The following is a 15,104-nucleotide window of genomic DNA, read 5'->3' on the forward strand; positions in this document are numbered from 1 at the left end:
TGGGAGGATTTTAAATGACAAACTGATAAGCTCAGGTTTAAACACAATGGGTCTGAGGTGAGAATGACAGCACTAATTAGTAAAGACACTAACATATTATTGTGAAGTATATTCTTATACCTAGCTTGTTAAGGGTTTTTCTTTTATTGTGAAGGGATGCTAAATTTTATCAAATGCTTTTTCTACATCTATTGTTCTGTCCTTAATTCTGTTTATGTAATGAATCACCTTTATCATTTTGTGTATGTTGAAACATCATTGCACCCCAGGAATAGAACCCACTTGGTCACGATGTTTTGTTTTTGATGTGCTGTTGGATTCATTTTGCTAGTATTTGCGTGAGGATTTTTGTGTCTATGTTCATTAGAGATATTTACCTCAAAATAATAAAGGGCACATATGAGAAACCCATAGCCAACCACATACCGAACAGAGAAAATTTTAAAGCATTCCCTCTAAGAACTGGAACAAGACAAGGATGCCAATTTTTACTACTCCTATTCAACATAGTACTGGAAGTCATAGGCAGAAAAATCAGGCAGGAGAAAGAAATAAAAGCCATCCAAATCAGAAAGGAAGAAGTCAAATTATCTCTTTATGCTAACAACACGATTTTATATATAGAAAACCCCAAAATTCTGTCAAAAAACTCTAGATTTAATAAATGAATTCAGTAAAGTTTCAAGATACAAACCAACATACAATAATCAGTAGCATTTCTATATACCAATAACAATAAAGCAGAGAATCAAATCAAGAAGGCAATCTCACTTACACTAACTACCAAAAAACATGCCTAGGAATACATTTAACCAAGGAGGTTAAATATCTCTACAAGAGGAACTACAAAGCACTGATGAAAGAAATTGTAGATGACACAAACAAATGAAAAAATAACCCATGCTCATGGATCGGAAGAATTAATATTATTAGAATTGATGGATACACTAAAAGCCCATACTTCACCACTATGCAATATGTCCATGTAATAAAACTGCACTTGTACCCTTTGAATTTATACAAACAAAAAAATACTAACATAGCAGCTAATATTAAAATAGCCTTTTGCAATCTGCAAAGCACATTTATCTACATTTCTTAATCCTAGTCATCCTATGAGCTGAGAAAGATCACATATAAAAACTAAAGTATAGCATAACAAGCAAAAAGTTTATATAGTCATAGAAATAAATGAACCGTCCTGGGGAAGAGGGTAGAAAAATAACAGCAGATGATTGAGCCAGAGATAGAGGGTGGAAGGAGGAATAGGAGACTATATAGACATCAGTTTCTTTTTCACTGGGGTTGCTTGGGCTGTTTGTCTTTCATGAGAGCCATTCATGTGTATTAGTGAATAATCATGGGTTTCAACACCTACCAGGATGAAAGGAGTGTGTACTTTTAAATTATCTCAACTCTGTATCAATTTATTATTCCTTTCATAAACTTAAAAAATATTATATCTTGGTCAATCCGTGTTCTCAGCAACATGGTAATAACCAGAAGAGAATAACAGAATACTAGAAAATCTTCTGGTATCTGTGGGCACTTTTGTAAATTGGCACAGAGAGCAGAACTCTCATACAGTCAGATGTGGCTTAATTTTAAGTAACTAGAGTTCACATTGAAGCAGATGGTACAATGGTGGTTACCAGACTGGGGAGTGGACAGGAAAAGGGAAGATATTAGCCAGTGTTCAAAGTTTCAGTTAGACTAGAGGAATATGTTCTAGTGATCTATTGTACCCTATGGTGGCTATAGTTAATAATAATGTATTGAATACTTCAAACTTTCTAAAAGAATAGATGTTAAATGTTCTTACCATAAAGAAATAAGTATATAAGGTGACGAATAACTTAATTAGCCTGATTTAATCATTCTACAATGTATACATGTATAATCACGTCACATGTGACCCCATAATATATACAATTTATGTTTGTCAATTAAAAATTTAAAAATAACTGAAATGTAAATTAATTAAAACTTTAAAACAGAACTAGAGTTTTTAAAAACCATAAAAGTAAGCTCTGATCTTCCCAGATTTTTTTCCCTTCCTTTGGAGTCTATTTTCATAAGCATGAGGCCGTGTTTAATGAGAATATCACTGAACTGGGAGTTAGCAGATTGTATTCTAGCTCCATATTAATAACTTCCTTGCTGTGTGCCTTGGAAAAGTTATTTATACTTTTTGATCTTCAGTTTCCTCTTCTGAGAATGAGATTTGGATAGTTTCAGTTCCACAGGATCTGGCCCTACCCCTCCCCATCCCTCATGCCCTATCCCCTCCCTGGATCACTCTGCTGCAGCCGCTCTGGCCTTGTTTCTATCCTCAATTCATGTCAAGCTCTTTTCAGCCTGAGAGTATTTTCATTTGCTGTCCTCTCTGCCATTGTCCTCCAGGCCAGTTTTAGTCCATCATCTTATTCAACTTTTATTTTTTTCATTTATTATATTAATATTTTTAAGCAATGAACTAATTTCTTTGTTTTATTGCTTATCACTCTCCCAAGAATATAAAATCCATGGAAGCAAGGCAGAGACGCCTCATAATCCCAAATGCTTAGAACACTATCTAAAATATAGAAGGTCCTCAATAAATAGTTTCCAAATGAATGGATGATTTTCTTTTTTATAATTTTACTTTTGCTTTTAAGTTCTAGGATGCATGTGCAGGTTTGTTACGTAGGTAAACTTGTGTCATGGGGGTTTGTTGTACAGATTATTTCATCACCCGGATATTAAGCCTAGTACCCATTAGTTATTTTTCCTAATCCTCTCCCTCCTCTCATCCTCTACCCTCTGATAGGCCCCAGTGTGTGCTGTTCCCCTCTATGTGTCCTTGTGTTCTCATCATTTAGTTCCCACTTACAAGTAAGAACATACAGTATTTGGTTTTCTGTTCCTGTGTTAGTTTGCTAAGGATAATGGCCTCCAGCTCCATCCATGTTCCTGCACAGGACATGATCTCATTGTTTTTTATGGCTGCATAGTGTTCCATGGTGTATATGTACCACGTTTTTTTATCCAGTGTAACACTGATGGGCATTTGGGTTGATTCCATGTCTTTGCTATTGTAAATATTGATGCAATGAACATATGCATGCATGTGTCTTTATAATAGAACCATTTATATTCCTTTGTATATACCCAGTAATGGGATTGCTGGGTCAAATGATATTTCTGTCTTTAGGTCTTTGAGAAATTGCCACACTGTCTTCTACAATGGTTGAACTAATTTACACTCCCACTCTCAATGTATAAGTGTTCCTTTTTCTCCATAACCTCACCAGCACCTGTTTTTCTTTTCACATTTTAATAACAGCCAAAGAATGGATGATTTTCAAAACAGGATTTATTGGAGAAACTTTATTGTTCAAGTAGAATCTTACCTAAGTGCTTGATACACAAGCAAAACTAGATAATATCAGATCTGCTGTGATTGTGGAAAAATAAGACAAGAAACTTCCTTCACATAAGCCTTGAGATGCACCTTAAAGCAACCTCTCAGAATCCAGCTCTTTAGGATTACCTCGGAAACCACTGGCATAGATCAACTCTACATTTCATAGCAGTTTATGATTATGCTTCTAATTTCCTTCTTTGATCTCAACATACAGTATTTTCTCAGTTCCAATGCTTACAAAATTTGGATGCATTTTTCCATGGATATGTTACTTTATTGTAGTTTTCCCATCCTCATTCCCTCTCCTCACTGTAAAAATGTGTCTTGCAATCAAGGAACTGCAGTATATAGAACAGTGTTCCACAGATCCTCTAACTAGTATGGTTCCATTTTTACTTTAGTTTCTAAATGTACAGAAGTCTAATCTGTGTACTGTGAGAAGTCCAGCTCTTGACTCAAATCTCCAACTATTTTGAGGGGTTATGTTCTCCCAGTACTACCTCTGCAGCTCACTTTCTCAATGCATCTTCGGGCCTAGAACCGACTCTCCGCTCCCAGCACCAAAGCCAGCAACCCTGCCATTCATTGATCAATATGCTAATTCACTCATTCCCTTCATAGCACTGCTGATATAACATTATTTTAGCAGGCTTGTACTGAAGGCTCTTCAATTTTTCATATTGTGTGTGTATAGGGAGGAAACATTTAAAGGGAATTACAGTGAAACATAAAAGGAAGATAATTAGAATCAAATGTTATCATTAATGTCCTAAATATCCACCTGGTAATCCTCTCACTGAGAAATTTCTCACTGATCTTTTTACTTTCATTCCCTCTTCCTCAGTGTTTCTGTTTTACTTAACAAACTCACTTATAATAGCTGCAAATCTCAATTTCCAAATTTTTATCTCTTTTTCAATTTAGAGTAATTTGGCTCTGCGTTTTCATCTCCTTCTTCCTGATCATATTCTGTACAGCCCCCTATTTCACAAGCAAAGAGGTCATCAAGGATTTTATTTTATACATAGGACCATCATTTTCATACAGATCATGCCACACTCTTGGCACATGAAAGCAGCTTCAGGTAGTTCTTGCTTTAAAGAGCATTTGCCATTTCACTCTTTCTACATTTCTGTACACTATAAACTTATCCTAGTAAAACATCATCCTGTACCCTTGGAAAACAAAAGTATAACCTTATCTCTGATCTGCTTGGTCTTCACTCCGTAAACCATGGGGTTGAGTGCAGGTGGGATAACAATGTAGAGATTGGCAAACATGATGTGGAAGGTGCGAGAGACATTGTGTCCAAAGCGATGGGCAAGGATGGAGAAAAAGGCAGGTGTATAAAACATGAGGATGACACAGACATGAGAACCACAAGTGCCGAGGGCTTTCTGGCGGGCATCTTGGGAGGGAAGGCGAAAGACAGCACAGAGGATGAGGGCGTAGGAAACAGCAATGAGAATCACATCTGAGATGACCGTCATGATGGGAACACAAAAGCCATACCAGATGTTGATGGAGATATCAGCACAGGCGAGCCGGGCAACACCTATATGCTCACAGTATGTGTGGGGTATGTTGTGTGTCCTGCAGAAAGGCAGGCGTGTCAGCAAGAATACATCTGGCAGGATGATGCAGAAGCTTCGAAAGGAGATGCCCATAGCACTCTTGATGATGGTCTTGGGAGTCAAGATGGTGGTATATCTCAAGGGAGAACAGATAGCTACATAGCGATCAAATGCCATGGCCATCAGAATGGCTGAATCCAGGACAAAGCTATAGTGAAGGAAGAACATTTGTGTAAGGCATCCTGGGAATGTGATTTCGCGAGCCCCTAGCCAAAAGATACTGAGTGTATTAGGCACACCAGCTGTGGACAAGATGAGGTCAGTCATGGCCAGCATGGAGAGAAAGAAGAACATGGGTTCATGAAGACTATGCTCCACCACAATGAGGTAGAGAAGGATGCAGTTTCCCACAACAGCTACAATGTAGATGATACAGAAGGGAATTCCAATCCACACATGGAATTGCTCCAGGCCTGGGATCCCTACCAGAATGAAGGGTCCTGGATTGTAACTGCTCAGGTTGAAAATGATCATGGCAGAGGCAGATGGCATAAATCTCAGCCCCTAAAGACAGAGGGTGATTAAGGATAGAGAAACTTGAGTAACTCTCAAACTTTCAACTAATTATCATTATTGCCTCCTGAAGATAAAGTGACCATATAATTTGTCATCCAAAATAGAACCCGTTTGAAATGAACAAAGGTTAAAATTAGTAATAATGGTAGCAACATGCAAAAACCAAGATTGTTCCAGATACAAATAGATACATTATTAAACTACCTGAAGAGAATCTTTTCTTTCTTCTGACCTCCCCCAGTGGTTTACACAGCTTCTACAGGAAGCCTTCCAGACTGGTTACACTCTTCGTTATACACTGTTCTCCCATACAAGTTAACAAAGTACAGAATACACTTTTTCATAGTGGATTATAGCTCATATGACCTTATGGACATCATTGTTTAGGATCTGCTTGCTCTGTCATTGTGAATTATCTGTCTCTGCCCCCAAGACAACCGTTTGCTTCTCTTAAAGCTACCTGATGACTGTGGCTCTTACATTTGTAAGATCAGCACCCCTTTATTGCCATCTAAAAACCTAATTCAGTTCAGCAAACACCAGATGAGTTCCTACACTATGCTGGATAACATGTGTAAGTCAGATTTAAACTAAAAAATTCCCTTATAGCTGAGGTTCACTAGCCTTTCTCCTCAAAAAAAAAAAAAAAAATTCAATAGTTTTCCAACACTTTATATACTACGTAAGTGAATAATATTCTAATACTGTGGACTTAGTGACACTATCAGTCAAGGTTTCTGTCCAAAAGAAGGACTGCTTTTTTGTGAACATACATCTATTAGAGAGACACATCGACCCAAGACACATACTCTCTCAAACACAGACCCTTAATACTTACATTCTCAGGCATATCCAGACCTACACTTACATTCTGTCATATATTTTGCCACCATATATTTACCCATACATAATCTTACACAATTACAAGCCCCCTGTCCTCCCATCTTCCCCCGACACATGTGCTGACAATATAAACAAAATGTTTCACAATTAGATTTTGTCACTGTCACAGGCTTTGTAAATTCCTAAAACCTCTCCACTGGTCCTATACCTTCTTCCCCAGTAATGCCTCTATAACGACTCACAGCACTCCCAACTTGTCTGAGGTCATCCTTTATTCATACATATGTGAGGAAAGGTTTTCTCAAGTTTTTGTATTTCCATGAACTCAAATACAACAGATGTTCATGAAGTCATCCAAAAGCGTTCACAAACACACACGGGTGCACAGATGGTTAACTCTCAGGGTTCTCATTTAACAATCAGACAAATCCACAATGTGGAAAAATCTACAACAATCTGTTTTCTTTTTTCAAGTCAATGCCATTAAAGGGGGAAGGGGAATATTAGATAAGGAAAATCCATTTCCAGACTAAAGTACATTTAAGAGAAAAACAAATAAATGCAGTGTGGTTATTTATTTATTTATTTTATTGAGACAGAGTCTCACTCTGTCACCCAGGCTGGAGTGCTGTGGCACGATCTCGGCTCACTGCAACCTCCGCCTCCCCGGTTCAAGCGATTCTCCTGCCTCAGCTTCCCGAGTTGCTGGGATTACAGGCGCCCGCCACCACCCCCGGCTAATTTTTATATTTTTAGTAGAGACGGGCTTTCACCATGTTGGCCAGGCTGGTCTCGAACTCCTGACCTCAGGTGATCCACCCACCTCAGCCTCCCAAAGTGCTGGGATTACAGGCGTGAGCCACCACGCTCGGCCTGCAGTGTAGTTCTTGATTGAATTCTGTTTAAACAAACCAGGTATTGAATTCAATTAATGAATAGTTAGGGAAACTTAAATATGGACTAGGTATTGAGTGATATAAAGGAACTAGTGTTAATTTTATCAGCAATAATTGTGGTATTATGGTAGATACACATACATACTCTCAGGCATCCACAGTATGTTAGCAAAATATTGGCACAGAGCATGTACTCTGGAGCCTCAGAAAGCTAGGTTTCACAATTTAATCCTGGTTCCACAATTTACTAGCTATGTCAATCTGGGCAAGCTATTTAAACTATATGATATTTGGGTTCCTATGTTTTTAAAAGAAATTAATATTTCTAATTTTTATAATTATTATTAGGACAAAATGATATGCACTGAAAAAAGAATTTTTTTTTTGAGACAGAGTCTTGCACTGTTGCCCAGGATGGAGTGCAGTGGCACAATCTTGGCTCACTGCAACCTCCACCTCCATGGTTCAAGTGATTCTCCTGTCTCAGACTCCCGAGTAGCTGGGATTACAGGTGCCTGCCACTATGCCCGGCTAATTTTTTTGTATTTTTAGTAGAGACGGGTTTCACTATGTTGGCCAGGCTAGTCTTGAACTCCTGACCTTGTGATCCACCTGTCTCAGCCTCCCAAAGTGCTGGGATTATAGGCGTGAGCCACCACGCCCAGCCGAAAAATATTCTTTAATATAGTACCTGAAACATAGTAAGCATGTAACAAGTTTTACTTCTTTATATTAGGTTATATTTTATGTCATTAGTATTATCATTAACAACCAGACCACACAGTGGAGAAGAGAACAGAAATTGCAAGATGGATAAAAATTAACAGGAGCACCCCTAGGCATACACACATACCAGCACACTTAATCCTACATTTTAAGTTAGAGTTATGGACTCTTGTCACATGTCTGAAACAGAAATTTCCTAACACTGCTAACTGTGGTCATACTTAACCCAGCTGTATAATTGTCCATCTGTTCTGATCTTTTGATGCTTACTCAGTGGAGCATATACACAAGTATTGGAGATCAGGACCTCAGTTTATAAATGGGAGTTGCTCAGGAAAGAAAATTATAGTGCCCAGCCCATGGCCCCTAAGAAATAGAGCCCTGGCTTTTCACTCACTTTCTCTAAGTCTTGTCCCAATCAAACCCCTTCAAACAGCCAATACTCACCAAATCTTGGGGATCAGGCCAAAGGGAAAGAAGAAAGAGTGTGTTGACAAAATCTACAAGAGAGCAGACACACCAACCAAAAAAAAAACATGAGTGGAAGGAAAAGGAAGGACGTTAGAGAGGTTGATTCCGTGTCCATTTATTTTCTCTGATCACTCACTGCTCCTTGTGGGGAAAAGGTAGGTAGTTAGGGGATTAGGGACTCTGACATGCCCTCTTCTCATCCTCAAGGGAAGAAGATGAAAAAGACTCTATTAACCTTGTTCATGCCTTTGAGTTAACACTGTCTTAGAGTGCTTTATTTATTTATTTATTTATTTATTTGTAAGCTGATGTGTATGTGGGTGGAAAGCTGTGTGTATGTGCCTATCATATCACCCAGGTTTCAAATTCATGCCCTCACTTACCAGATAAAGGACTTTGGATGAGTTACTTAATTTCCATTAAAAGGTGGTCATATTAGTACCTGTCTCTCAAGATTTTATAAGGATTGACAAATTAATAGGATACTGCTCGTGAAAACGCTTAACATATTGGCAAACTCATAGTGTAAAGGAATAACGTAGGGCACCTGTTAAAATGAAAATTATATGGCCCACATGAAATAATTCTAATATTATCTTTTAAAAATTCCAGTGGCTTTAGGGGTACAAGTGTTTTTTGATTACATGGGTGAATTGTATAAGGTTGAAGTCTGGGTTTCTAGCGTACCTGTCACCCATATTGCGTAGATTGTACTCAATAGGTGATGTTTCATCCCTCACCCCTCTCCTAGCTTCTCCTCTTCTGGGTCTCCAATGTCCATTATACTACTGTGTGTGCCCTTGCATACCTATAGCTTATCTCCCACTTATAATTTTTAAAACATTAAACTTCATTAAACATTTTTATTGGTAAAAACAATATGAGCAAATAAAATATATTCTTATGGAAAAACTGTTAAGTCTACCAGCTGGTACTGTCAGGAATTTCTGCAAGTCCAGATATCAATTTTTACCTAAGTGGCTTTTACCCCACAATTCTGAAAGCCAAGTCAGTTTTTGTCAATGTTTGTCAAACGTTTGCTAAATATTGTTGAATGTGTTAATTAATAAAGATTGTCAGGAGTCCACTCAGTACTCTGAATGTTCTAGAATATCTGGAATAAACCAGAACTAATGAGATTAGTATTGTATTGGCTCCCAACAGAATTTTTACCTTTCGCTGAATAAAAATTGAGGTTGCTTCACCTCTCTATACTAGGATAAGGGACTGAAGAGTCACAAGAACTTGTGTATTCTGTAAGAATGTGATTAATTGCATCACTTACTGCCTATTCTTTAAGAGCTTTCTGAAGATATTTCTCCGTTCTTCATATCAAGAAGTAGTTTTGCTTCTCTAACAATTAACTGTCTGTAACTTATAGCCATCATGAATTATGTAGCTAATCATGTTTAACTCTCACATAGACTGTTAGAAAGCTTACAGCTGAATTTCTGACCCACATATAATAAGAGAACAAAAATTCATAGCAGGTGGAAAGTGTATTTTCGGCCTATTTTTTGTCTTAATTTTTAAAAATCTTTCTACTTTTCTTTTTGCCTTTTCTATTTATACTTTGTAATATGCCATATAACAATGTTCCTGAACAATGGTCCCATAAGATTACAATACCATATTTTAGAGTACCTTGTCTATGTTTAGACATGTTTAGATGCACAAATACCATTATATTATACTTCCCTACAATATTCGGTATAGTAACATGATGTACAGTTTTGTAGCCTAGGAGCTATAGAATATAATATAGAGCCAAGGCTGTATCACACAGGTTTGTGTAAGTACACTCTATGATATTTGCACAATAATAAAATCACCTAACAACACATTTATGAGACTCTATCCTCATTGTTAAGTGGCACCTGACTATATTTTTATTTATGGTATGCAAAATACGTCAAGTAATTTTGGAAACAATGCATGTAGCTATTGTCACATGTTAAGAGATAGAATATAAATTCAAACACAATTCTCTGAGTCCAAAGGACATTCTTTTCTATTAAAACTATATGTTGAGAGCCATTGTAGAAATAAAAATTCAATGACATGTGAAAAGGGTAGTAGCATGGGGATGGGAAAGTAGTCTCAAGGTAAAGAGACCATGAACAACTCTGATATTTTGAGTCAAGTGAAAGCAGTGAGGGTTTGAACTACTGGGGTAGGGGAGGAGGGTGCCTGCACTCAGCTGGGGAATCCAAGAGGTTATTTAGAAAAAAGCCACAGGTTTTGAGGACGTATCAGATTTGAAAGGGAAATAAGACATTGATTATCATTGCTGCCTGGCAGACACCTAAAAATAAGTATTACTGACCAAGTGACTGAATGACTCACTATGACCAAGTTATGCATACTGGATTTGAAGAGATAATGAATCATACAGAGGTACATTTTTGGCTTGTGACTACATCTCTATGGAGATACAAACATGAAAAAAAAATTGAGACCACCAGTGCTTCCAATTGGTCAAGTCTTAAACCCACTTCTTAGTCTGTACGTGCTTTACCATTTTACTAGCCATAGGAATTTGCCTTCCTCCTTTTATTCCTTGTGGAAAACTCCACCCACCCACAACTCATTTGGCTTCCTCAAGGTTGAGTTAAACATTGAGTTTTATCATTGCCTTATCCCTTTGCTTAATATAAACACCTGCACTCTTAAATTAATAATTTTATGATTATTTGCCATTTATTTATTTGATAAATGTTGCCTATGTCCCTAGTGTGTGCTAGGTATTATACTTGATGTTGTCTAGAAATTAATAGGAGTGAACAAAGTAAAAACCCAGAACCCTGCAGAGTCATCAAAGAGGTAATTTTCCTGCCTTGCTATGATGTATAAATAAACTACTATGATAAATAAATCTGAAAAACCATTCAGATTTGCCAATCATTACATTGTCTTCATTAAAAGTTTTATAATCACTTTAGAACAATCATAAGGAATTACAAAAGTTCTTGTTTCTAGAAGTCAAAAAATATTTATTATTTCCTAGATTCAGAACTTACTTTGCTATAACTGAAATGATTGAGTAGACTTCTGCCTCAAATCACAAAGAAAGCAAAACTCAAGTTTTCGTTAATAAATTTTAGTCTGTCCTTTCTCTTGGGCGTCTGAACACAGGTTCAGTCTTTGACCTAACACACACTAGGAACTTGTCCCTACCTCCAAGAGCTCAGGCACCTATCACTGGGACCCCTTGGGAAAGAGCAAAAGGATTCTGTTCTGGATTTGCTTGGTCTTTATTCTGTAGACAATAGGGTTGAGAGCAGGTGGAATGATTACATAAAGGTTGGCAAACATAATATGAAAGGTATGAGGGACATTATGCCCAAAGCGATGGGCAAGGATGGAGAAGAATGCTGGTATACAGAATATGAGGATAACACAGACATGGGAACCACAGGTGCAAAGGGCCTTCTGACGGGCATCTCTGGAGGGGAGGCAAAAGACAGCACAGAGGATGAGGGTGTAGGAGACAGCAATAAGGATCACGTCTGTCATCACCGTCATGATGGGAACACAAAATCCATACCAGATATTGATGGAGATATCAGCACAGGCAAGCTGGGCAACACCTACGTGCTCACAGTAGGTGTGAGAAATGATATGTGTCCTGCAGAAGGGTAAACGATTCACAAGGAAAACACATGGGACGAAAACACAGAACTTCGGAAACATATTCCCACAGCAATTTTGACAATGGTTTTGGAAGTCAGAATAGTAGTGTATCTCAAGAGTGAGCAAATGGCCATATAGTGGTCAAATGCCATGGCCAGCAGCATAGCTGAGTCCAACACAAAGCTATAGTGCAGAAAGAATAATTGGGTGAGACAGCCAGGGAAACTGTTTGGGGACCAAACCAGAAGATGCTAAGTGTTCTGGGGACACATGTGGTGGATGATATGAGATCAGTAATGGCCAGCATGGAAAGGAAAAAGAACATGGGTGCGTGAAGACTGTGCTCTACCACCATGAGGTAGAGAAGGATACTATTGGCCACGACAGCCATGAGATAGATTAAGCAGAATGGGATGCTGATCCAGACGTGGTACTGCTCAAGTCCAGGGATGCCCAAAAGGATGAACAGGCCTGTACCATGGTCACTCATGTTGTACATGGCCATTAAGATCAATAGCTTCTGTGTCCTAAAAACAAATTGTTTATAATGAACATGAGGAAATTGTATGGTAATTCTTCCTCCACTGCTTCCTAGGGGCTGGTCCGCCTCTTTCCTATATTCCAAGAAAAAACCTCTCATTGATATTAAGAGCAATGTTCATCACTTGAAGAAAGACTCTCAGACCCAATACTTCTGATACTAATCATCCAGTTACTCTAGAATCTTCTTCAAACTGCATAAACTGCTGTTCCCATTTGAATGACAGAGTTCTCCCTGGGTCAATGTAAGTTGCTGCTATATAAATATGAGTATAGAGAAAAGTAGTCTAACTACATGCAGGGATAGAAAGAAACTGAAAAATACTGGGTCACAGTTGGGAAAATGAGATAATTAACAATTACAGACTCCTAGTACATGCCAGTTTCTTGAAAAATATTATCTTATTTAGAACAACCTTCTGAGATATGTATTTTTATCCACCTCATTTTTTTTTTTACAGAAACTGAAACTGAACATAATCTTACCTAACATCTCACCTTTAGTAACTAGCAGAGCCAAGGTCATTAGATTCCGCAGCCACTACTCTTTCATGTTGCTGTTACACCAGGTAACTGCTTCAACTCACTGTGAGATGCCAAGAATTCAGAAGAGGCGTGGATGTGTAGCAAAGGATGAAAGAAACGGATCACTGGAACTGTAATTTGTCCCACACACTGACCCTACCCCAATTTCAATGACTGTTCTGATATCCCAGACACTACATAGAGAGACTTAAGGCTTGTAGACCAGAATGTTCTCTGAGATTGTGATGTTTGATGCCTCCTATATGAATGAAATGAGAAAGGGTATGAGGCTCAATCTCAGTCCACCCTTATGAGGAAATCTTGTTTAAGAATCAGAGAAAATTGGTTTGTGTGCTTTTTACAAATACAGAGAGGACCTCTAGTGGAAGAAAAATACGATTTATATATTCTAAACCCTAGGTCAAGCTAAAAGCAAATAAACTTTATAACAGAAGCTAATATTTTTTGAAAACCTTTAATATACTACCTGAGACCACTTTTGTAATTTTCTTAACAATTCTATGAGACAGGTAATAATATTATCCACATTTTAAGGATGCAGAGAAAAGTGATTTGTCAAAAGTCACACAAGAAGGAAATGGTAGTGCTGGGAATCAGACCCACGAGTCTTTTCCTAGACTCCCCTGTGTATAACCAAAATTATCTACAGAGTCTGTATGGCAAATAACACGTATAATATCTGCATACAAAAGATACAAAATTAACCAATATATAGAAAACTAAAAATATAAAACAAGTTAACAACATAAAACCAAATACATCATTTATGCTTATAAATGTAGATTGCTGGAATTCCTCTATCAAAAAGCACAAAGATAAATAAAGTTTAAAAATTCAATTATATGTCACTTATATGAGTAAGATCTAAAACAAAATGATGCAGAAAGGATAAACAAGTGTGAATAAACAAGGATAAAAAGGATAGACAAGTGTGTTTCTGACAAATTTAAATGTGATGGAAGCAAGTCTAGCAAAATGGAAAGCATAAAAAGTAAAATTTAACTTAGAAAGCATTAAACAGGACAAAAGGTAGTTTGCACAGTTAAAAGGAACAAATGTTTATTAATACTACAAATAATTTGCCAGGCGCAGGAAACCAGACATGATGCTAGACCTTAGATATTCAGAAACACATATCAGTCTATTCTTAAGAGAACATTACCTGCTAAAGCCAACAGATTTGTAAAAGAAAATTTCAATGCAGAATGAAAGTCATAGGGAATTCAAAGATGCCTATGGAAACTGAGTGGAGAGGTATTATCAAAACCTGTAGCATCAGAGAAGATCTTGAGAAATAGGTGAAACAATGTGAGTCTTGAGGATGATGCAGATTACTCAAGAAGACAGAGAAAAAACATTTCAGGCAGAGAAAGCAACATATACAAAGGCTTAGAGGCATGAAGTTATGATATATTTTGGTAAATTTACATCATCTAGGTATATTTAGTGGAGTGCTGGGAAATGGGTAGCAGCCAATCAGTCAATAAAGATGTAAGCATGTAATAGGTCCTGGAAACATAGTGTGTATAAAACAGATGCAATGCCTCTCCTGGTGGAGATAATTTATTGAGGAAGACAGACACTATTCAAATAAGCAGTAAGTTATATGTATAAGAATAATTATTACCTGCGATGTATGTTATGGAAATATATAGGTTATCATGAGAATCAATAACAAAGACGATTGGACCTGCAGGAGATAGGAAAGGATTCTTGGAGGAAGATATTGTAAAATGAGGTTGATTTTAACAAAAATATAATAAAATAAATAATACTTATTGAATTCTACCTGTAAGTCAATTGAATTTAGCCCTTCCTCCCTCCCAGAGAGGTGGGTCCCCCTTATTGTTTCCATATTACAGACAAGAAAAAAGATGATACACAGAAAGTATA

The 15,104-nt window shown here is 37.4% G+C and overlaps 1 protein-coding gene and 1 pseudogene across 1 annotated transcript in view; both read right to left on the reverse strand.

Moving 5' to 3' along the window:
* Positions 1-4,569: 4,569 nt before the first annotated feature.
* The window catches only part of LOC100983089 (olfactory receptor 52H1), a 42,994-nt gene continuing 32,459 nt past the window's right edge, over positions 4,570-15,104 (reverse strand). The window contains exons 3-4 of the mRNA XM_003819043.6: positions 8,469-8,521; positions 4,570-5,544 (exon numbers count right to left, since the gene is read on the reverse strand). Of these exons, the coding sequence (XP_003819091.4) occupies positions 4,570-5,544; positions 8,469-8,521 (1,028 nt within the window). The remainder of the gene's footprint in view (positions 5,545-8,468; positions 8,522-15,104) is intronic.
* Positions 11,691-12,630, reverse strand: LOC100983424 (olfactory receptor 52H1-like; annotated as a pseudogene).

The sequence above is a fragment of the Pan paniscus genome, chromosome 9 (genome assembly GCF_029289425.2).
Source record: "Pan paniscus chromosome 9, NHGRI_mPanPan1-v2.0_pri, whole genome shotgun sequence".
In the NCBI taxonomy this organism is placed as follows: domain Eukaryota; kingdom Metazoa; phylum Chordata; class Mammalia; order Primates; family Hominidae; genus Pan; species Pan paniscus.